General features: G+C 38.0%; 1 protein-coding gene across 1 annotated transcript; it reads left to right on the forward strand.

The window, feature by feature from the left end:
• The first annotated feature begins 677 nt into the window (after positions 1–677).
• LOC133245026 (interferon-inducible protein AIM2-like) lies at positions 678–24,671 on the forward strand. Its single transcript, XM_061412963.1, is given in 5 exon segments — positions 678–712; positions 21,174–21,231; positions 21,233–21,340; positions 21,342–21,416; positions 22,749–24,671. Coding segments are annotated over 5 exon segments (756 nt in total). The 3' UTR covers positions 23,229–24,671.
• Positions 24,672–25,245: the final 574 nt, after the last annotated feature.

Consider the following 25,245-nt stretch of genomic DNA (forward strand, 5'->3'; position numbering starts at 1 on the left):
ATGCTGGTTAGACCAGTTGATCTGAATTGATCCCTTTCATTTCAGTTTTTTGACCTTAATAACCTTATGGAGACAAAATACATATGGTCTGAGATGAAGCTGATCAGTTATCCCTTCTCTGCTTTCAGTGACTCTGTCCTCTTAAAGTGTATTTTTCTTTTCTTCTCATAAAATTATCTTCTTCCTTTCCTCCCAGTGGGCTTCCCTAGTGGCTCAGATGGTAAAGAATTCACCTGCAATGTGGGAGACCTGGGTTTGATCCCTGGGTTGGGAAGATCCCCTGGAGAAGGGAACAGCTAACTACTCCAGTATTCTTGCCTGGAGAATTCCATGGGCAGAGGAACCTGGCAGGCTACAGTCCATGGGGTCGCACAGAGTTGGACACGACTGAGCAACTTTCACTTTCACTTCCTCCCAGTACATTGTTCATTCTTGGATAATTCTCCTGAAGTTACTATCTGGCTTGAGATATACACTCCTACTTAACAAGGGCACATATACCAGTGTCTCAAGTCTCCACCCCACTCTTAAAAAGGGAGATAGCAGCTAGTACAAACAGTGCTGAGACATGGGATGAAGAGCAGGTAGTGGCAGCAGGATGTACTGGTATGAGGGAGAGATGAAAGGTCAGGAGTAAGGGTTTATCCTGACTCAGTTTCCCTGGACTATGTGTAAGGATGGCTGAAGTGCCTCTGACAAATGTGTTCTTAAGGTATACCTGGACTATGTCTATTTTAAGATACATCTTTCAGAATAATTTAACTGACTTTAGGCAATTGTCTGCATTAGACTTACAGTGTTACCAATGAACTGTTTGTGGAGCTGTGTGGGTATCACAGGGTGTGTCTCCACCTTATGAAGTCCATGTCCTCTTAATTGTGTGTCCAGGGTGTGTATCTTCTAAAAAGGAGGTTGCTAAGATGATGCTGTTAAAGTGCTGCACTCAATATGCCAGCAAATTTGGAAAACTCAGCAGTGGCCACAGGACTGGAAAAGGTCAGTTCTTATTCCAATCCCAAAGAAAGGCAATCCCAAAGAATGCTCAAACTACTGCACAATTGCACTCATCTCACATGCTAGTAAGGTGATGCTCAAAATTCTCCAAGCTGGGCTTCAGCAATACGTGAACCATGAACTTCCAGATGTTCAGGCTGGTTTTAGAAAAGGCAGAGGAACCAGAGATCAAATTGCCAACATCTGCTGGATCATGGAAAAAGCAAGATAGTTCTAGGAAAACATCTATTTCTGCTTTATTGACTATGCCAAAGCCTTTGACTGTGTGGATCACAATAAACTGTGGGAAATTCTGAAAGAGATGGGCATACCAGACCACCTGACCTGCCTCTTGAGAAACATATATGCAGGTCAGGAAGCAACAGTTAGAACTGGACATGGAACAAAAGACTGGTTCCAAATAGGAAAAGGAGTATTTCAAGGCTGTATATTGTCACCCTGCTTATTTAACTTATATGCAGAGTACATCATGAGAAATTCTGGGCTGGAATAAGCACAGGCTGGAATCAGGATTACCAGGAGAAATATCAATAACCTCAGGTATGCAGATGACACCACCCTTGTGGCAGAAAGTGAAGAGGAACTAAAAAGCCTCTTTTTTTTTTTTTTGCTCATTTTTTTCTTTTTTTTTTATTTTTAAACTTTACAATATTGTATTAGTTTTGCCAAATATCGAAATGAATCCGCCACAGGTATACCCACGTTCCCCATCCTGAACCCTCCTCCCTCCTCCCTCCCCTACCCTCCCTCTGGGTCGTCCCAGTGCACCAGCACCAAGCATCCAGTACCGTGCATCGAACCTGGACTGGCGACTCGTTTCATACATGATATTATACATGTTTCAATGCTATTCTCCCAAATCTCCCCACCCTCTCCCTCTCCCACAGAGTTCATAAAACTGATCTATACATTGGTGTCTCTTTTGCTGTCTCGTACACAGGGTTATTGTTAACATCTTTCTAAATTCCATATATATGTGTTAGTATACTGTATTGGTGTTTTTCTTTCTGGCTTACTTCACTCTGTATAATAGGTTCCAGTTTTATCCATCTCATTAGAACTGATTCAAATGTATTCTTTTTAATGGCTGAGTAGTACTCCATTGTGTATATGTACCATAGCTTTCTTATCCATTCATCTGCTGATGGGCATCTAGGTTGCTTCCATGTCCTGGCTATTATAAACAGTGCTGCGATGAAAGTGAAAGAGGAGAGTGAAAAAGTTGGCTTGAAGTTCAACATTCAGAAAATGAAGATCATGGCATCTGGTCCCATCACTTCATGGGAAATAGATGAGGAAACAGTGGAAACAGTGTCAAACTTTATTTTTTGGGGCTTCAAAATCACTGCAGATGGTGATTGCAGCCATGAGATTAAAAGACGCTTACTCCTTGGAAGGAAAGTTATGATCAACCTAGGTAGCATATTCAAAAGCAGAGACATTGCTTTGCCAGCAAAGGCCCATCTAGTCAAGGTTATGGTTTTTTCCAGTAGTCATGTATGGATGTGAGAGTTGGACTGTGAAGAAAGCTGAGCACCAAAGAATTGATGCTTTTAAACTGTGGTGTTGGAGAAGACTCTTGAGAGTCCCTTGGATTGCAAGGAGATCCAACCAGTCCATCCTAAAGGAGATCAGTCCTGGGTGTTCATTGGAAGGACTTATGCTAAAGCTGAAACTCCAATGCTTTGGCCACTTATGCGAAGAGCTGAATCATTGGAAAAGACCCTGATGCTGGGAGGGATTGAGGGCAGGAGGAGAAGGGGACAACAGAGGATGAAATGGCTGGATGGCATCACCGACTCGATGCACATGAGTTTGAGTGAACTCTGGGAGTTGGTGATGGACAGGGAGGCTTGGCGTGCTGCGATTCATGGGGTCGCAAAGAATCGGACATGACTGAGAGACAGAACTGAGCTGACTGACTGAAGTTCTGTGAGCTAAATATCATGGTCTTCCACACCATATCCTGTTTAATAGCACTTGTCCAGTTTGCTGAAAGCAGACACGAAGCAGTATCCCTTTGGAGAGCCGACTTTCCTCCATGAAGTTCCCACCTTAATGAAAGTATAAACTCCAGATTTCAGGTGTAGTTTCTTTCCAGTCTTTGACAGCGCGAAGAATATAAGTTGAAGTTTGTCCCCTTCCTTACACTGGATTTTGTTCTTTTCCAAGCACGAATATTTCTATCCTTCCTGTGTTGTCATTTAGATTATATAATGCATAATTCCTCTGTTGTGTTTTCTGCAAAGATAAAATAAAAATCCAACTTTTGGTAATCTAATTAAGGAATGCCACATCAATCAGACATCAGAAGTGCCAGTAACAGCCTCCAGAAAGAGATATAAGGGAAAAATACAGGCTTGAAACTGGCAGATATATAGTTAGTGTGCTGTGCTGACACAGCTAGTGTGTCAAACACTCAAACACACACAGTTAGTGTGCTGTTTTACTTAGATCCTATTGCCTCTTAGGTCCACCTTTCAGATCCCAAGCTCTTTTCCCTTAGAAGGCCAGGATGGCCCTGTGAACCAGTAATTGATCAGGCCAATAGTTGGAATAGTTAAGGGAAAGAAATTCCTCAGTTGCAGGACAATCACTTAAAGCAAGAAACGCAGGAGATAAGTGAGCAAATGCGATAAAACCAATAGAGTCTAAATAAGAGTTAGGAATGAGGGGAAGCAGAATAAGTCACCCCCAAATGTTCCACTTTGACTTATGGATTTTTAGTTGAAGATAATTAAGACCCAGCAGATTCAGGAAAAGCTTTTTACCTCTCCCTGAACCACCTAAAAGAATTTAGATATGGGGACCTTACCAGAAAGAGCTATTACTAAAGATACCTTTCTACAGCAGAAAGACTTATCTGTATGATAGGACAAACACCTATTTAACAAACAGCTTCTCTTTTCATTTTCCTGTGAATTATCTTCCTCCCCTTTGAAGACCCAGACCCCTACCTCCTTCTCCTTAGCTCAGGATAGTGTATAAGTCTCAACTGCCTGACCCTGTTGGAGTCATATTTTTTATGGCCCTCCCATACAGTTTAAATTGTAGACACTTCCTGCCACATTGGATTGTACTAGGTACTGATATATCCTGAATCAAACTCCATCTTGTCTTATCTCTTTAAATTTAGTTCCACAGAATGCTGATGCCCCCAGCAGAACAAACCTTCCTACTGAGTCAGCACATAGCTTCCTCTCCACTCATCTCACCTGGTTCCTTCCTCTACTTTCATCTGCTTGGTTCAAAATCTCAAGCCACTTAATTTATTTCAGCCAAGTTGTTATGAAGCTAAATCATAAGTAATGAAGTGATGAGGGAAACAGGAAAATACATGACCAGGGATATAAAACAGGTAATCAAAATGAGGAACACATTACATGGGAAAGAACATAGTGGGTTGGGCCCTGAACCAATTGGATACTCATATATCTTGGCCCTAAGGTCATCTCAAACTCAATATATCAAAACTTCTCCCATGCATACCTCTTAGACTATGGTAAATTAACTCTTCTTATTTTTGTTTACCACCTAATGTTCCACACTAGAAACTTGAAATAATTGCTTTTTTCTCTCTTTCACCTTCAATTGTTAGTGAGTGCCTGTGGATCAACCTCCCTAAGCTCCAACCCTCCTCTTCCACAATGTTGTTTCTGTCTTTCAAGTCTTTAAAGTCCTAGTGTACATTCTGAAAACTCAAGAGCCAAACACAAGAATGTAAATCTATTGTGAGCTAGATCCATCGTGCAAAATATGATTCTTTGCCAGAAAGGAACTTGAGAAGGCACAAAATCTACACATCTGAATCTGTGTAGGCCACATATCAATCATGAACCTTTTAGTCCTTAAAGGCACCACAGTAGAAAGAGCATGACTTTTGTAATCAAATAAATAGAGATTAATCCAGGCTCTGGCACTGACAGTGTGTTCTTGGACAAATTATTCAGTTTCTGTGATTTGTAATTGCCTGGCTTGTAAAATGGAGATAACAAAATTATCTACATCAGGGCACTGTTCTGTAGATTAAATTAGTTAATTAATTTATACAAAAATAACCACTGAGCCCATGCTCCGAGCCATGTGCTGGGAATATAACATGAAAAGAAGTAGAAAAAAATCTTTACCATTATGAAGTATACATTCTAGTGGGTAGAAAAAAATAAATGTAATTGAATAAAATATATATAATAGAAAGCAAGAAAGTTTCAGAAAAACATCTACTTCTGCTTTATTGACTATGCCAAAGCCTTTGACTGTGTGGATCACAATAAACTGTGGGAAATTCTGAAGGAGATGGAAATACCAGACCACCTGACCTGCCTCTTGAGAAACCTATATACAGGTCAGGAAGCAACAGTTAGAACTGGACATGGAACAACAGATTGGTTCCAAATAGGAAAAGGAGTACGTCAAGGCTGTATATTGTCACCCTGCTTATTTAACTTATATGCAGAGTACATCATGAGAAACACTGGGCTGGAAGAAGCACAAGCTGGAATCAAGATTGCCAGGAGAAATATCAATAACCTCAGATATGCAGATGACACCATCCTTATGGCAGAAAGTGAAAAGGAACTAAAAAATCTCTTGATGAAAGTGAGAGGAAAGTGAAAAAGTTGGCTTAAAGTTCAACATTCAGAAAACTAAGATCATGGCATCTGGTCTCATCACTTCACGGCGAATAGATGGGGAAACAGTGGAAACAGTGTCAGACTTTATTTTTCTGGGGTCCAAAATCACTGCAGATGGTGATTGCAGCCATGAGAATAAAAGACGCTTACTCCTTGGAAGGAAAATTATGACCAACCTAGACAGCATATTAAAAAACAGAGACATTACTTTGTCAACAAAGGTCCATCTATTCAAGGCTATGGTTTCTCCAGTGGTCACGTATGGATGTGAGAGTTGGACTGTGAAGAAAGCTGAGCACCAAAGAATTGATGTTTTTGAACTGTGGTATTGGAGAAGACTTTTGAGAGTCCCTTGGATCCATCCAGTCCATTCTAAAAGAGATCAGTCCTGGGTGTTCATTGGAAGGACTGATGCTAAAGCTGAAACTCCAATATTTTGGCCACCTCATGCGAAGAGTTGACTCATTGGAAAAGATTCTGATGCTGGGAGGGATTCGGGGCAGTAGGAGAAGGGGACGACAGAGGAGGAGATGGCTGGATGGCATCACCGACTTGATGGACATGAGTTTGAGTGAACTCTGGGAGTTGGTGATGGACAGGGAGGCCTGGCGTGCTGCGATTCATGGGGTCGCAAAGAGTCAGACACGACTGAACTACTGAACTGAACTGAATAGAAAGTGATAATTACAAAGCAAATAAACCTAGGAAAAGATCTCTTGGGCAGGAGAAACTCTCAACAATTACAAATGTCTTTAAGATAGGAATATTCCTGGAAGCTTGAGGAACTGTGAGGAGGCCAGTGTGGCTACAGTGAAATGAGGGTGCAATGCTGGAAGATAAGGTCAATGCAGTGATAATTTTCTTGTATGACTATACTGGCCATTTACAGCAGGTATTTGTTCTACTTTTTACATTTACAGCAGGTATTTGTCACTCCTTGTGCTGTGAAATGCTTCAACAGCACTCATGTTTATAGGAGATAAAGTGTGGAAACTAGCCAGGGTCTGGAAGATGGTAAACTGAATGAATTGCCAGGAGACAGCAAGGAGGTATTTCTGGAAAATAAATTTTAACTTAAAGTCAGGAGTAGAATATTATGGTGGGTAGGAAAGTAGTTAGATAAAGAATTCAGGAAAAAAAAAATAAAATGCAGTGACGAGCAGTTATGTGAAAATTTAGGGTGAAAGTTATATCTGAGCTGGGCTAGGGTTGCAATGGTTACACATGAAAGCCAAGCTGGAACCCTTGCACAAAATTGGAAATTCAGTTAAATTATAAGGTGGAATTCTTTTCTCTCCAACTTGAAGGCTTCTCCCATTGTGTCTTTCTTCTCTCCCATTCTGCAAACTGCACCTCAAATTTATCTTCTTTTACCTTTTATTTTTCCCAAACTAATATCATCAATCCTGGACAATTCTGGCATCAGAAAATGCATCTGTGACTTAACAATAATCTCCCTGTTTTAAGTGGAATAAAGAGACCCAGTGTTGGAGCAGGAGCGGAGAGTAAACCTCTTTGAAAACATCTGGTTTGATATAGCTAACTTCTGTACACACCTGGAAATGGCACCATTAAGCTCGTCTGCTTAGCACAGCACAGGGAAAGTCCATGAATTGATGCCATTACTGATCATCGTAACTATTGTTCTCTGAACCTCACAATAGTGGACAACACATATTTTCCCACTTCTCTGCTTTAGTATCTGCTATTTTCATCCTCTATTTGGTCATTTCATCTGAGACAGATCATTCTCCAGCTGGGCTTCTCAGATGATACATCCTAGAACAAGATTCCTTTACTCTGCTTTGTTTCAGGATTTCCTCTTTTTACTCTCAAGATTTTCTCAGATATTATTTTACTCTAAACTTGGAGATGAGATGCTTTGCTCTTGAAAAACACTGATCTCCCCATCCAAAATGTCTAATTTAGAGATTCTTCCATTATTAAAATATATTATTTTCTAAGATTTACTCAGCCAAAGGGCAGAGTGGATTGGAATTTAAATTTCACTTATTTTTTTTTCACATTTTTTTCCCTTGATATATATTGACTTATTGAGTTGAGGGAAATTTAAAGTATTGGAGTAATGGTGTTTGGATCCAGAATTTCCTTTTCTTTGAGTTTCATATTGGACCTTATGAATTTTGGGCCCATGGGAAGAAGCTCTTATGCACACAAATTAATGTTCTTTCTTAAAATGTTTAAGCTATCACCTCATGAGTGTCAGAAAGAAAAAAGACAGGGATTATTCACATGCAAGTGGTAGAAAGTTGGTGGAGGAACTGCTTACTGACTTACTGGCCATGACAAAAGAAGAGCACTTTTCAGGTTTATAAAGCCAAAAACTAATGTAAGCACTTCACTCTAGTTTTAGGATCATCAACTAGTATAGTAAAGAATAGGATCACTTTGGGAACAGAGGTATAGCTCCTTCAGGGGATCTAAATATGGCAAGTTATTGCTTCTTAGTGTTATGACAGCAATTTAGGGCTTGTATGATGTTGTAGTTTCAGAATGTATTGATATATCCAGAATAAAATACAACCATGGTGTAAATTATTATTGTATTCTCCAGTGAGAACATTTTTATGGTTAAAAATTACTATTAGCAGAAATGCATTCAAATAAATTTCATGACTGATTTTACTTCAACTTACTTTACAAGTTTATACAAATGGAATTACTTTAAATGTCCCTATATTTTATCATGGTTTACTTCTCAGAAAGCTGGATTATTTTCTCTGGGGATAAAAATATCTAAGTTACTTAACTTGAATATATTTTGTAAATAAAACTTCTCAACATTTCTTCTTTTTGAAATCATCTTATGAGACATCTGAGTTGACCACATGATTTTTTTCTGGCTTTCACCTATGCTATTCTGGGTGTAGAAAGCCCAGTTAGAGAATACACATTGAAGAGATAAATGTAAATGATGAATATAAATGATGGCATAAGCACATGATGCTACAATGATAGGGACTGATTCTGTCTTGCATTGTAGTTTTCTCTGCTCTATGAAGTTAGAAGACGTAGGTTTTAGAGATGGCCTCAAGGTGGCAGTGATTACATGTAATTGCTCCAAGTAACCCAAAGCCCTGTGATTTTTTTGTGTGAGCCAGGAATCTAAAGGTGTTGGTGAACATAGGTTGAAAATATTTAGGAATGTCTTTTATTTTTTCTGTCAACTGAATAATTTATTCCTCTCTGTTCAGGATAGCACCAAATTTCCCCTACTGCAATCTTTTTTCCATTGGTTATTGTAATGATACTAGAATTTTATTATCCTGACTAGGTACAAATGATCCAATAAGGAATGAAATTTCAGAAAAATTACCAGTAAAGAATGACTGGTGGTTCTGTGCTCCATGTAAGAAGTCAATTAGGTTCCTGTTTTATTTTAAATTCCATCCTAGATTATTCTTAGGTATATTTTGTATGTAGCAAATTTGTTTGTGCTCCATGCCACCCCTAGCTATGCTGGTGGGAAACCAGTTTTTGTTTTGTTTCCTTGTAGGTTTCGTCTTTCATCTTTTGTTGAAGGTTCTTTCTGTGTAACCAGAAATGTCTGCACATTTACCACTGTATAATGTTCTTCTCACAACCTCTCCTCATTTGAAGTAGAACAGAGTAGATGGAACTATACTCAATATCTTGTAATAACCTACAATGGAAAAGAATCTGAAGTATCTATATATATATCTATATATATATCTCTGAATCAATTTACTGTACACTTGAAAGTAACAGGATATTGTAAATTAAATATACTTCAATAATAAAAACAAAAACAAAGAATACCTGTTCTTCCCTTCCCCTCTTCCCCAAATAATTGAAAAAGAACATCTTTTTCATGTTTCTAAAATATCAAGAAATGATATTTTAGAAATTAAGACTGGAAGTTGGTTTTTCATGATGAAATATAATTTGGCTTTTGGCCTGGGGCACCCAAGCCAGATGGTACAGCTGCACTGAGGTGGCGTTCTTGAGGGCCAGGTTGTCATCCACCCATCCATCCCCTTATCTATTCAGTAAATATCTCTTGAGTTCCTAATAGGTAATAGGAACTGTTTTAGGTTCTGGTGATAAAACAGAGAGTTAAAAACAAATCCAAGTTCTACAGAGGTTTTATTCTAATGAGAAATGTACATCTTTTTCTTGACCACAAATGAATGAATTAATAATCTGAGGTAAGACTTCCAGCTGAAAGGAAGACAGCATTTGGAGAGCATGTGTCAAGGAAGCCTAACAACAGCCAGGGGTTAGAGTGGGAGCTGTCAGCTGAGGCTTCTCTTGATATATGACTTTTGTGCTAAACTCTGAAAATGAACAGGAATGGAATGTATCTTCAGTCAGAGGAAACAGAGTGTGAAAAACACCTGTGGCAGGAGTTTGACTTTCTTAAGGGTTTGAAAGACAATGGGGGTGGCTGTGGTACAAAGAATCTCCAAAGGGTGGTATGATGCCTTGTAAGGCCTGTAGAACATGACTAGAATACTTTGTTTCCAGAAAAATCAGAAGTGATCGAACAAAAGGTTTTGAACCATAGAGTGATAATAGAGTTCATTATAAACTGATCCTTCTAGATATTGTTTGGCAAAAAATGAGTAGCCAATTTGACTTTGGGGAGAACAGCTATTGCCATAGGCCTGGAAGAGATACTAGTAACTTTGATTTGGAAACGTAGAAAGATATACTGAATTGAGAGAGACTTGAGAAGTATTAAGACTTGGTGATAATTAGAAATGAAATGTTGGTGAGTAGGCTTTGTCAGGGAGTATATTTTAGTTTTATCCAAATAAGTTACCAGGTGAAATATACATATATATATAAGTATATATATATATACACACACATGTATATATACCTTATACATTAAATATATATAGGTATATATATATATGTATAAATATTTATATTAATTTTTATTATAGTATATAAAAATAAAGAAGGTACATAGATTTAAGACTACAACTCAACAAATTATCAAAAAAGTAAATGTAACATGATATATTGTCTTATTTATTTATTTTAACTTATTTAATTTATTTTTTTTACTTGACAATATAGTATTGGTTTTGCCATACATCAACATGAATCCACCACGGGTGTACATGTGTTCCCCATCCTGCACCTCTGAAGTCCCTTTTTTGCTCCAAGACACACTTAAAGATTGCCATTATATTGAATTCTAAGAGCAAAGACTAATTGTACCTATTTTTCAATATAAAAAGAATTTTACACTTTAATCTATTTTGTATCTCTTTTCAAATGACATTAGTAGCCTGTAGCAGTTGTTTCCCACTCCATGTTCTTGCCTGGAGAATCCCAGGGACAGAGCAGCCTGGTGGGCTGCCGTCTATGGGGTCGCACAGAGTCGGACACGACTGAAGCGACTTAGCAGCAGCAGCAGCAGCAGTTGTTTGTTCATTTTAATTTCTGTACATTTCATGTTTTAGTTTTATACATATAATATATGAGAGAGTCTACTGCTGATTGTTATTTGGGGACATTATGAATACTGCTGCTATAATCACATGTTCATTACAAATATTATAAACATTATATACATGTCTTTTCATTTATACGTATGTAAACATATGGGCTTCCCTGGTAGCTCAGCTGGTAAAGTATCTGTCTGCAATGCAGGAGACCCCAATTTGATTCCTGCATTGGGACAATCTCCTGTAGAAGGGATAGGCTTCCTACTCCAGTATTCTTGGGCTTCCTTGGTGGCTTAGATGGTAACAAATCTGATTATAATGTGGGAGACCTGGTCCAGTCCCTGGGTTGGGAAGATCCTCTGGAGGAGGGCATGGCAATCCACTCCAGTATTCTTGCCTGGAGATCTCCATGGACAGAGGAGCCTGGAGTGCTACAATTCTTGGGGCTGTAAAGAGTTGGACTCGGCTGAGCGAATAAGTACAGCACAACATATGCAATCATAGAAGTATATATATATATATATATATATATAATACTGTATATGTGTATAAATCTTTCACTTGACTATATATCTATGAATGGAGTTAATGGAAATAAGTTTAGTATATATTGAATTTTAGCAAACAGTGCCCAACTATTTTCCAAAGTGATGTAGCAGTTTGAAAATTTTACTTAGATCAGTTTTTAAAAAATCTTATTATAAAATATTTGCCATTTTAAAGAGTATTTTAATACGAATTTCTCTGACAACTTTTTTTTAATTTAAAAATCAGTATTTATTAATCTCCAAAGTACAGAAATGATATATCACCTATGTTAAACAAAGCAATCTCTTTTTGACTAAATGACAATCCCCTCATGAGGGTCTCTTCTCTTTTTGTACCTTTCAAATAAAGAATCTTCTTCTTGTCCCAAGTTCCCCAAAATGGCCACTGCAATTCTATTTTTTTTTAATTTAATTTTATTTTTAAACTTTACAATATTGTATTAGTTTTGCCAAATATCGAAATGAATCCGCCACAGGTATACCCGCGTTTCCCATCCTGAACCCTCCACCCTCCTCCCTCCCCTCCCCTCCCTCTGGGTTGTCCCAGTGTACCAGCCCCAAGCCTCCAGTACCGTGCATCGAACCTGGACTGTTGAGGTTGAGCATAATTTGTATTTATATGGTGATTAGCCATTTGTATATCTTATTTGTCAAGTGACAATTCATTTTTTGCCTACTTATCTTGTGGTTTGTCTACCTTTTAAATACATGTGTATGAGAGTAATTTATATTCTGAACACCAGTACTTTATTATATATATATTAATTAATTAATTGAATATTTAATTAATTATAATTAATTAAAATTATTAAAATTAATTAAAATTAATAAAATTTTAAAATAATCAATTAATATAAATATTAATATATAAATATTAATATTTTCATATAAAATATTGAAAAGTGAACCCCTTGGATATATTATTATCTCAGTCAATACATGGAAATCCGTCTGTTCTCTCACTTTGTGGCTTGCTTTTCACACTCTTAATAGTCCCTTTTGGGGAACTGGATGAATTGATGCTGTTGTATGTTGTAAACACAGCTATCACACCTTGCATTGCAACCATGCAGATGCTAATCAGGAGGTGGAAATTCTGTTTCTTAACCTCTGAAACTGTATGTAGGCATGTGATTTGGTTTAGCCAATGGGGCATTAGGAAACATGGAAGGAATGAAAACTACTTGTACACGGGAGCTTGCCTTGTCTTATTCCTGGGAACCCTTCTGTCCTCATGTGAACAAACCTTGCTTACCCCTTAGGTGATGAGGCACCACAAGGGCTGAGGCCCCAGTTATCATAGTCTTCTCAGTCTCTCAGTTGAGGTCCCATACAAGTGTGAGATGTCATATGATCATCGAACTTCTCTGAGCCAATCACTATTGCAGAAACTGCTTGGGCAATCTACAGTATTATAAGAAATAATAAATTTTTGTTGTTTTAAGCCACTAAGTATGGAGTGGTTTATTGTACAGCAAAAATCAACTGATGCACTCCCAGTCTTTTGTGGTATTATTCAGTTCAGTTCAGTTGCTCAATCATGTCTTGACTGCAATTCCATGGACTGCAGAATGCCAGGCCTTCCTGTCCATCACCAACTCACATAGCTTGCTCAAACTCATGTCCATCGAGTTGGTGATGCCATCTAACCATCTCATTGTCTGTCGTCCCCTCTCCTCCCACCTTCAATCTTTCTGAGCATCAGGGTCTTTTCCAATGAGTCAGTTCTTTGCATCAGGTGGCCAAAGTACCAGGGCTTCAGCTTCAACCTCAGTTCTTCCAATGACTGCTATTATTATTATTATATATTTCACCTCTGCATGTTATAATCACATACAATGCCATCAATATCATCATCATCAGTGTCACTGTCCTCATCACTGTTGTGATATTAAACTGCCAATACTCTTTATATTTACCCATGTATTTGACTTTTTAAGTGTTCTTCATTATTTCATTAATTTCTTGCTTCTGTGTAATGTTTCTTTCTTATAGTCTGAATAATTCCCTTTGTTATACCCTACAGTAGGTTTCTGATTAATGTATTCTTGTAGATAAACATTTATATCTGACTTCCATTTTTGAAAATACTTTATATTGCTTTCTTATTCTTTAAGTGCTTCAAAGATGTCCTTATAATACCTTCTAGAACATAATTTCTATTGAAACATCAGCTATTGGGCTTATTACATTTCCTTTCAATGCAATGTGTGTTTTTCTTCTTAGATCTTTCAAGATTTTTCTCTTTGTTTTGTTTTCCATCAGTTTGTCTGTGATATACTAAGTTGATGCTTTCTTTGTATATTTTCTGCTGATGGTTTACTAAGCTTCTGAAATCTATGCATTGATTCCCTTTAAGTTGTTGGCAAACTCCCAGCCACCATCTTCTCAAATATTCCTCTGCTCTGTTCTCTTCCGCCTTGGAATTCCACACACAGGACATGTTGAACACTTTCTACATATTTCTTTATGCTCTCTTCTGTTTTTTCATTCTATTTTTTTTTCCTTTGTTTGATTGTGTTTTTGTAATTTCCATTGACCGGTTTTCTTTTTTTTTTTTTATTTTATTTTATTTTTAAACTTTACAAATTGTATTAGTTTTGCCAAATACAAAAATGAATCCACCACAGGTATACATGTATTCCCCATCCTGAACCCTCCTCTCTCCTCCCTCCCCATACCATCCCTCTGGGTCATCCCAGTGCACTAGCCCCAAGCATCCAGTATCATGCATCGAACCTGGACTGGCAACTCGTTTCATACATGATATTATACATGTTTCAATGCCATTCTCCCAAATCTTCCCACCCTCTCCCTCTGCAACAGAGTCCATAAGACTGTTCTATACATCAGTGTCTCTTTTGCTGTCTCGTACACAGGGTTATTGTTAACATCTTTCTAAATTCCATATATATGCGTTAGTATACTGTATTGGTATTTTTCTTTCTGGCTTAGTTCACTCTGTATAATAGGCTCCAGTTTCATCCACCTCATTAGAACTGATTCAAATGTATTCTTTTTAATGGCTGAGTAATACTCCATTGTGTATATGTACCACAGCTTTCTTATCCATTCATCTGCTGATGGACATCTGGGTTGCTTCCATGTCCTGGCTATTATAAACAGTGCTGCGATGAACATTGGGGTACACGTGTCTCTTTCCCTTCTGGTTTCCTCAGTGTGTATGCCCAGCAGTGGGATTGCTGGATCATAAGGCAGTTCTATTTCCAGTTTTTTAAGAAATCTCCACACTGTTCTCCATAGTTGACCAGTTTTCTAGATAATCAATGTTGTCATCTGCTGTATTCAGTCTTCTCTTCAGTCCTTCCAATGTGTTGTTAAAAGCAGATATTGTATTTTCATCTTCAAAAGATACATTGGCTGCATGTACATACATCTTTATAACATACATTACCATCTTTTATAGATGGTAATTCTTTGTTGAAATGATCTATTGACATTTTTGTCGGTATTATGTGCATCATTTCCTTTCTTTAACATGACAATCTTAGTTATTTTAAAACTCATATCTAATTCCCTAATTTTGTCATAGGTGGTTTTGCTTGTATTGCCTTCATTTTTCTTGATTATTACTCTTTAGGTTCTTGGTTCATCATTTTTTTTTCCTTGATGTTTTCTCATGCTTTTGAGTACTATTCTTCTAAGTAAAATTTTCTAATTTTTGTATTTATTTTCTGTGACAGGATTTGTTCCTAATAAGTAAGCCCATCATTGTCAGAGGCAGAATGTGTTCATGTGTCATTATATTCCTATACCTCCATATCCGAAGGATTTACCTGCTGCTACAATATGCTGATGCAGTTGCAGGATGTCTATGTGTGTGTGTGTGTGTGTGTGTGTGTGTATAATCCCAGGGCAGGTTTTGACTCAAGATAATTTTACTTTATTCCTGAGGGGAAATAATATTTACATTCTCCTCAGATGTCTATGTTCAATCTCTTTGGGTTAATATGTGTTTGCTTACTTTTAACTAGTTGATAAGAAATACAAACAGAAAAAAGGAACAAAGCTAGTGAAAGATCAAGCTGAGGTGATGCCTGATGCTTCTGCAGTTCCCAGAAGTCTCTCGTCACATTAGGTGTGATGGGCAAGTGGAGGAGCCTCAGTCCTTGTCAGAGCATCCTCCAGTCACTGTCCTTGTCATGTCCCACATTGGAGTCCTCTGTTCTCTATCATACAACATGCAAGTAAAGAGAGCAAGGCTATAATATGAATGGTACATCTGGGTAACAAAAAGAGAAATTGCTTCAGATTCATTGGATTAAACATCTATTGAGCTCCTAATCTCTGCCAGGCTCTGGGCATCTTAACACATTGTTACAGGGTAGATTCTATCAGAAGAAAACTCTGAGATAGACAGTGGTTTTCAGGCAATACCTGTGAGAGTGCTCTCAGGATTAGTACTTGGGAAGGAATGATGTAGGAGAAGAGCAAGAATTTCAGTTCCATTGCATCATGACAAAGACCCCAGCCACTCCACAGGGAGCTCAGAAGCCGGGAGTGCCTTTCAGAGTTGTCATGATTTAGGTGCAGAAAGGAAGATCTTTAGGCACCTGTGTTAAGATGATGTAGCCTCCTCAGGCAAGAGTGATGACTGGAGAGGGTCTTGGCTTCTGGAATGATTATCTTTTCTATAAAGGAGCAGGCTTCTCAGGTGGCTCAATAGTACGGTATTTCTCTCAGTTTACAAGGAGATAAGATTCATACGCAAGTGGTACCTTCTAGTTATCAGTAGTGAAAATACACATTATCCAACTATGGGTAAGTGGTATCAAAGATGAATCTTTGAGTAGACTTGAGTGAATCTAACTGGCCACCTGATGTGAAGAACTGACTCATTGGAAAAGACCCTAATGCTGGGAAAGATTAAAGGCAGGAGGAGAAGGGGATGACAGAGAATGGGATGGTTGGATAGCAACACTGACTTGATGAATATGAGTTTGAGTAGGCTCTGGGAATTGGTGATGGACAAGGAAGCCTGGCATGCTGCAGTCCATGGGGTTGCAAAGATTTGGACCAACTGAGTAACTGAACTGACTGAGTGAATCTGACATTTTCCTGAACTGGTTCAAATAGTCTGTATCACTGTCCATCAGTGTCCTCTAGCGAGTAGACATGTCCTGCACTCCAGGTCCTAGTAGAGATCCCATTCAGAAGTGCCTACAGTTTTCCTTGTACATATAATTTTTTTTCCTCTATTTTCCTTTGACTCTAGACAGCAAGTTCCTTTTCAAAAGCAGCATTTGCTTCTAAAACAACCCACTTCCTCATAACTTATCTCAGTTAACTTGGAGAAGAACAAAGAAAAAAATTAGTATTAATCTTATCACCTAGAGAAAACCTAGTTGATATTGGTAACTATCTAATGTGTTTGTATGTGTGACTTGTTTCCTCAATAAGAAAAACATTGTGTATTCTGTTTGGGGCCTTTACTTTTTTTGGGTCAATTATAACAGTTGACCTCACTATTCCTCTAAGGCAGTTTTAATATTTATATAGTGCTTTATTGTTTGACTATAGCAAATTTTACTTAATTAAATCCCTATCCATCTGAATGCAGAGTTCCAAAAAAGTAGCAATGAGGATAAGAAAGCCTTCCTCAGCGATCAATGCAAAGAAATAGAGGAAAACAACAGAATGGGAAAGACTAGAGATCTCTTCAAGAAAATTAGAGATACCAAGGGAACATTTCATTCAAAGATGGGCAAAATACAGAACAGAAACAGTATGGACCTAACAGAAGCAGAAGGTATTAAGAAGAGCGGCAAGAATATACAGAAGAACTGTAAAGAAAAAAAAATGGTCTTAATGATCCAGATAACCACAATAATGTGATCACTCACCTAGAGCCAGACATTCTGGAGTGTGAAGTCAAGTGGGCCTTAGAAAGCATTACTATGAACAAGGCTAGTAGAGGTGATGGAATTCCAGCTGAGCCATTTCAAGTCCTAAAATATGATGCTATTAAAGTGCTGCACTCAGTATGGCAGCAAATTTGGAAAACTCAGCAGTGGCAACAGGACTGGAAAAGGTCAGTTTTCATTTCAATCCCAAAGAAGGGCAATGTCAAAGAATGTTCAAACTACCACACAATCACACTCATTTCACAAGCTAGCATGGTAATGCTCAAAATCTCTGAAGCTAGGCTACAACAGTACATGAACTGAGAGGTTCCAGATGTACAAGTTAGATTTAGAAAAGGCAGAGGAACCAAGAAATCAAACTGCCAACATTGTTTGGATCATAGAAGAAGCAAGAGAATTCCACAAAAGCACCTGCTTCATTGACTACACTAAAGCCTTTGACTGTGTGGATCACAGAAAACTGGAAAATTCTGAAAGAGATAATAATACCAGACTACCTTACCTGCTTTCTGAGAAACCTATATGCAAGTCAAGAAGCAAAAGTTAAAATCAGACAAAAACAATGGACTGATTCAAAATTTGGAAAGGAGAACATCAAGGCTATATATTGTCACTCTGTTATTTAACTTATATGCAGAGTAAATCATTTGAAATTCTGGGCTTCATGACTCACAGCTGGAATCAAGATTGCTGGGAGAAATATCAATAACCTCAGATATGCATATGATACTAGCCTAATAGCAGAAAACGAGGAGGAATTAAACAGCCTCTTGATGAAAGTGAAGGAGGAACATGAAAGAGCTGGCTTAAAAACTCAGCACTCAAATAACTAAAATCATGGCATCAGGTCCCATCACTTCATGCCAAATAGATGGGGAAACAATGGAAACAGTGACAGATTTTATTTTCTTCAGCTCCAAAATCACTATGGACAGTGACTGCAGCCATGCAATTAAAAGATGCTTGCTCCTTGGAAAAAAGGCTATGACAAGCCTAGACAGCATATTAAAAAGCAGAAACATCACTTTGCCAACAAAGGTCCATATAGCTAAAGCTACAGTTTTTCCAGTAGTCATGTACTGATGTGAAAGCTGGACCATAAAGAAGGCTGAGCGTCGAAGAATTGATGCTGTTGAACTGTGGTGTTGAAAAAGACTCTTGAGACTCCCTTGGACAGAGAGGAGATCTGACCAGTCCATCCTAAAGGCAATCAGTCTTGAATATTAATTGGAAGGACTGATGCTAAAGCTGAAGCTCCAATAGTTTGCACACATGATGTGAAGAACTGACTCATTGGAAAAGACCTTGATGTTGGGAAAGATTGAGGGCAGGAGAAGGGAACAATCGAGGATGAGACTGTTGGATGGCATCATCGATTCATTCAATGGACATGAATTTGAGTGAACTGCAGGAGATAGTGAAGGACAGGGAAGCCTGGTGTGCTGCAGTCCATGGGGGTCACAAAGAGTCAGACACGACTGAGTGACTAAACAACAACAAGAAATTATTTCAATTTTTGTAACTATAAATAGCAAGATGTAATGCTTTTCTATAAACCTTAGTGGGTAGCTTCTTATTTCTAAGGGTAAATTTATAAACATACAATTGATTCTTCTTTTTAATTCTTCCTATAACTCACTCATAGAATCTCTGACTTAGGTCATTCCCTTTGCTCACATTTAGCTTAATCTCTCATTTTATCAAGCAGAGGAGTGTTTCTAAAAATTTGGGAAGGTTGTGCAGATATTTCAGCTCCCTCACTTATCTACCATTCAGTTTAGTTCAATTGCTCAGTTGTGTCTGACTTTTTGTAACTCCATGGACTGCAGCATGCCAGGCTTGCCTGTCCACCACCAACTCCCAGAGCTTGCTCAAACTCATGTCCATTGAGTCAGCAATGCCATCCAATCATCTCATCCTCTTTTGTCCCCTTTTCCTTCTGCCTTCAATCTTTCCCAGCATCAGGGTCTTTTCCAATGAGTCAGTTCCTCTCATCAGGTGGCCCAAGTATTGGAGTTTCAGCTTCAACATCAGTCGTTCCAATGAACACCCAGGGCTGATTTCCTTTGTTGTCCCAGGGAATCTCAAGAGACTTTTCAAACACCAACTTGATTCTAGCTTGTGCTTCATTCAGTCCAGCATTTCACATGATGGAAATGCTGCATATAAGTTAAATGGAAATGCATATAAGTTAAATAAGCAAGGTGACAATATACAGCCTTGACGTACTCCTTCCCAATTTGAAACCAGTCCATTGTTCCATGTCCAGTTCTAACTGTTGCTTCTTGACCTGCATACAGATTTCTCAGAAGGCAGAAGGTGGTCTGGTATTCCCATCTCTTTAAGAATTTTCCACAGTTTGTTGTGATCCACACAGTCAAAGGCTTTGGCATAGTCAATGAAGCAGAAGAAGATGTTTTTCTGTAACCCTCTTGCTTTTTTGATGATAGAAGATGTTTTTCTGGAACTCTCTTGCTTTTTTGATGATCCAACGGATTTTGGCAATTTTACCCTGGTGCCTCTGCCTTTTCTAAATCCAGCTTGAACATCTGAAGTTCTTGGTTCACGTACTGTTGAAGCCTAGCTTGGAGAATTTTGAGCATTACTTTGCTAGTGTGTGAGATGAGTGCAATCATGTGGTAGTTTGAATATTCTTTGACATTGCCTTTTGGGAAGGTTGGAATGAAAACTGACCTTTTCCAGTCCCGTTGCCACGCTGAGTTTTCCAAATTTGCTGGCATTTGAGTGTAGCTGTTTAACAGCATCATATTTTAGGATTTGAAATGGCTCAGCTGGAATTCCATCACCTCCATTAGCTTTGCTAATGATGCTTCCTAAGGCCCACTTGACTTTGCACTCCAGGATGTCTGGCTCTAGATGAATGATCACACCATTGTGATTATCTGGGTCAATAAGATCTGTTTCTGTTAGGTCCATACCGTTTCTGTCCTTTATTTTGCCCATCTTCGAATGAAATATTCCCTTGGTATCTCTATTTTTCTTGAAGAGATCTGTAGTCATTCCTAGTCTATTGTTTCTTATATTTCTTTTATTGATCACTTAGGAAGGCTTTTTATCTCTCCTTGCTATTCTTTGGAACTCTGCATTCAGATGGGTATATCTGTCTTTTTCTCCTTTGCCTTTTGCTTATCTACCGGAGTAAAATGAATATTCAAGACAGTATTTGGTGGAGGATTGAGAACATCTTGTGCTCTAATGGAGTCAGAAGAAGAAGATAGGATGAGAGTCACTTTTTTGCCTTAATTTTCAATGTCTCAGAGGTCTGATGTGCTCTTTAAATATAGTAGAAAAACAAGGATGCAGATCAGGGAGTCTGCCTGCAAACTCTCTTCTGAACACAGGACATGAAATCTTCCCTAAAGAGGCTCTTGTCAGTCTAGATCTCATATCTCTTTCTGACTCCTCTATGTCTCTTCCTTTGACTCCACCTATCTCTGGCTGGCTTTCTGAGGTTTATCATAAAGAGTGAAGAAAAGTCTCCTTAATTGTATCTTTTTTACTCAATCTAATATCTTTCTTCTGTTGCCTTCAACCTTAGCAGAAATAGATGGTAGTCCATCAAGAATTCATCAGGCAAGAGTGTTTCAGAAGGGCCCTGTGGCAGTCATGGTACTGGAAGCAATGAAGGCCCAAGAAAGGGAAGCAGGAGATGTGTCATGCTGCAGTGTCTACTGAGAGTGAATTCTTTTTTTGTAAAAGTTTTCAATAGCAAACTGAAGGATAAATTCACTCCAAGCAAAATAATTATGATATCAAAATATTATTGGCACAGTTGTTTCCTGGAAGTGATGCTGAATTTCCCTGGTGTGTGACACTGAATTTGACCAGATCAGTGTCTCAAAGCATATTATCAGAAAAGATGGTGATACCGTAAGGTCAATAAACTTCAATTTCAGCCCCAGAGAACAACTTGTGAATGGGCTGTTTGTAGTCTAGGTAGTTTTCTATATATAATCTAAAATTGATTTGTAAGAATAACTTATTCTCAGCTATGAGCTTGGAGAGATTTTAGAAATTATTCATTTAAAATATTTTAAAATAAAAAAAGTAGATAAATGAACCCCCAAAACTAAAAAAAGCTGTAGAGTGAATGTACTAAAACTGAAATACATTAGAAACATTTTTATTTTCAAGAAGATGTCATAATCCTGTTTCGAATTTCTTTTCTTTTTGTAGCTTCTGAAAAAGCACTTGCCTGAGTGCTAATTTGCTGGAATCAAGATTGCCAGGAGAAATATCAATAACCTCAGATATGCAGATTTCCACCCTTATGGAAGAAAGTGAAGAGGAACTCAAAAGCCTCTTGATGAAAGTGAAAGTGGAGAGTGAAAAGTTGGCTTAAAGCTCAACATTCAGAAAACAAAGATCATGGCATCTGGTCCCATCACTTCATGGGAAATAGATGGGGAAACAGTGGAAACAGTGTCAGACTTTATTTTTTTTGGGCTCCAAAATCACTGCAGATGGTGACTGCAACCATGAAATTAAAAGACGCTTACTCCTTGGAAGGAAAGTTATGACCAATCTCGATAGTATATTCAAAAGCAGAGACATTACTTTGCCAACAAAGGTCCGTCTAGTCGAGGCTATGGTTTTTCCAGTGGTCGTGTATGGATGTGAGAGTTGGACTGTGAAGAAAGCTGACCATGGAAGAATTGATGCTTTTGAACTGTGGTGTTGGAGAAGACTTTTGGGAGTCCCTTGTACTGAAAGGAGATCCAACCAGTCCATCCTAAAGGAGATCAGTCCTGGTTGTTCATTGGAAGGACTGATGCTGAAGCTGAAACTCCAATACTTTGGCCACCTCATGTGAAGAGTTGACTCACTGGAAAATATCCTGATGATGGGAGGGATTGAGGGCCGGAGGATAAGGGGATGACAGAGGATGAGATGGGTGGATGGCATGACCGACTCGATGGACATGAGTTTGGGTAAACTATGGGAGTTGTTGATGGACAGGGAGGCCTGGTGTGCTGTGATATATGGGGTAGCAAAGAGTCGGAAATGACTGAGTGACTGAACTGAACTGAACTGAACTGAATATCTATTAACTATATATCTGCTCGTTTCAAGCCTGTATGTGTGTGTGTGTATGTGTATATATATATATATATATATATATTATTATTATTTTTTTGCCTTATAACTCTTTCTGGAGGCTGTTGATGACTTCTGATGTCTGATTGATGTGGCATTCCTTAGTCAGATTACCAAAAGTTTGGTGTTGGTTTTATCTTTTCAGAAAGCAGAACAGAAGATCATATATTATGTGACCTAAATGACAGCACAGGAATGATAGAAGTACTGATGCTTGGAAATGAGGAGAAAATCCAGTGCAAGGAACGGAATAAACTTCAACTTACATTCTTAGAGCTATCAAAGACTGGAGAAAAACTATACCTGAAATCTAGAGTTCATAGTTTCATTAACGGAGAAGGCAATGGCACCCCACTCCAGTACTCTTGCTTGGAAAATCCCATGGATGGAGGAGCCTGGTTGGCTGCAGTCCATAGGGTCGCTAAGAGTTGGACACGACTGAGCGACTTCACTTTCACTTTTCACTTTCATGCATTGCAGAAGGAAATGGCAACCCACTCCAGTGTTCTTGCCTGGAGAATCCCAGGGACGGGGGAGCCTGGTGGGCTGCGGTCTGTGGGGTCGCACAGAGTTGGACACGACTGAAGCAACTTAGCAGCAGCAGCAGCAGCAGCAGCAGTTTCATTAAGGTGGGAACTTCATGAAGGAAAGTCAACTCTCCAAAGGGGTAATGTTTTGTGTTTGTTTTCAGCAAAATGGACAGGTGCTATTGAACAGAATGTGGAAGACCCTGATATATAGTAAATCTACAGCTCAGAGAACTTAGGAGCCTCCTTGTTAGAAAATACACACCCTAGATACACAATTAGGAGAACATGGGCTTCATAAGGTTAAGACACATGCTGTGGTATCCATACAGCCCTACAAACAGTTCGTTGGTAACACTGTAAGTCTAAAGTAGATGGTTTCCTCAGAGTTAGACAAATACTTCTGAAAGACATATTTACAAGTAGACACAGCCCAGCTGTACCTTGAGGACATGATATATTGAGGATATCTCTCAGAGTCAATTTGGCCATCCCTGCATCCTGAATAGTCCAGGAAAATTGAGTCAGGGTATCACTGATGACTGACATCCTTGTTTACTGATATGGCAGGAAATACTTCATTTCTCAATACCTTTAAACCATGAAAATGCAAGCCATAGACTGAGACATAATATTTGCTAGACACATAGCTAGTAAAGATTCTGTACCCAGAATTTATAAAGAATTCTCAGAACTCAGTATTATGAGAAAAAACAGCTGAGTTTTAAGATAGGCAAAAAAAAAAAAAAGATACACAGGCAGTAAATATGCACATAAAAAAATACTCAACCTGATTTATCTTTAGGGGAATGCAAATTAAAACTACAGTGATATACCACTATGCACCAATTAGAATGACAAAAATTTAAAAACACTGACCATATCAGTGGTTAGTGAGGATGAGGAGGAATTAGAATTCTCATACAATGGTAAAATGTTAAATGGAACACTTCTTTGTAAAAGAGTTAGACTGTTTTTTAAAATTAACATTCATCTACAATCTTAAACTCCGAGGAGGATACAGAGCAACTGAAATTCTCACAGATTGCTCTAGAGAATGAAAATTGCTACAGTCACTTTAGAAAACTGTTTGGCAATTTCTTATATATTTGAAATACATTTGCCATTTGACCAACAATCTCACTCCAAGGGTTTCACTCATTGAAATGATATCACAGGTAACTATACAAAAATTTGCACGTGAATATTTGCAGCAGTTTTATTTGTAACTATGCAAAAGTGTCAGCAATCCAATTGTTTCTCTCTTGGGCGATGGATAAACAAATGTTAGTGGGTCCACGCATTGAATTCTACACAGCAATAAAAAGGAATAAACCAATACACACAACTTATAGATGAATCCTAAACTCACTATATTAAATGAAAGCAACTGGATGCAAAATGCTATATATATTTTAATTTCCATTTTAGGAAATTATGGAAATGAGTAAAGTTTATAAAAGTTTTCTTATTAAAAAAAAAAAAAAACTATGTTAGTGGTTACCAGGAGCTTGGATTGAAGGAAGCACTGACAATAAAGTAGCGTGGAGGAAATTCTTGTTATGAAGGAACTTTTCTAATCATTAGAAATATTATCTTACCTTCTGTTCCACACTTTTCTTATGAAAGAAAAACAGTATCAACCTTCTAGAGCTAGTTTAAAATTAAGTGATATGAAATAATTGTAAAATATCAGGTATCAAGTATGTGATCAATAAATACACTGTAAGGAAGATACATTTAATGTCCTATAACAAACTATCATGGAAAAGAATACAAAAATAGAACATTAAAATGTATAGCTGAATCAGTTTACCATGTAGCAGAAACTAACAGATTGTAAATCAACTGTACTTCAATAAAATAAAAGTTAAAAAGTGCATTATAAGTTTCAGTGTTAGATATCCACTTTCTGTCACTGTATTTCAATGTAAATTCTTCAGTGTTTGCCTAATGCAAATCTCTGCCTGGAGCAGCTTCCTCATAGGATTCACACACTGAGGACCAGAAAGCGTAGCTGGAAAGCTACTGACCTATTGTACCTGAATAAATAAGTGGAAACAGTTATTTCACAT

The sequence above is a fragment of the Bos javanicus genome, chromosome 3 (genome assembly GCF_032452875.1).
Source record: "Bos javanicus breed banteng chromosome 3, ARS-OSU_banteng_1.0, whole genome shotgun sequence".
NCBI classification, from domain to species: domain Eukaryota; kingdom Metazoa; phylum Chordata; class Mammalia; order Artiodactyla; family Bovidae; genus Bos; species Bos javanicus.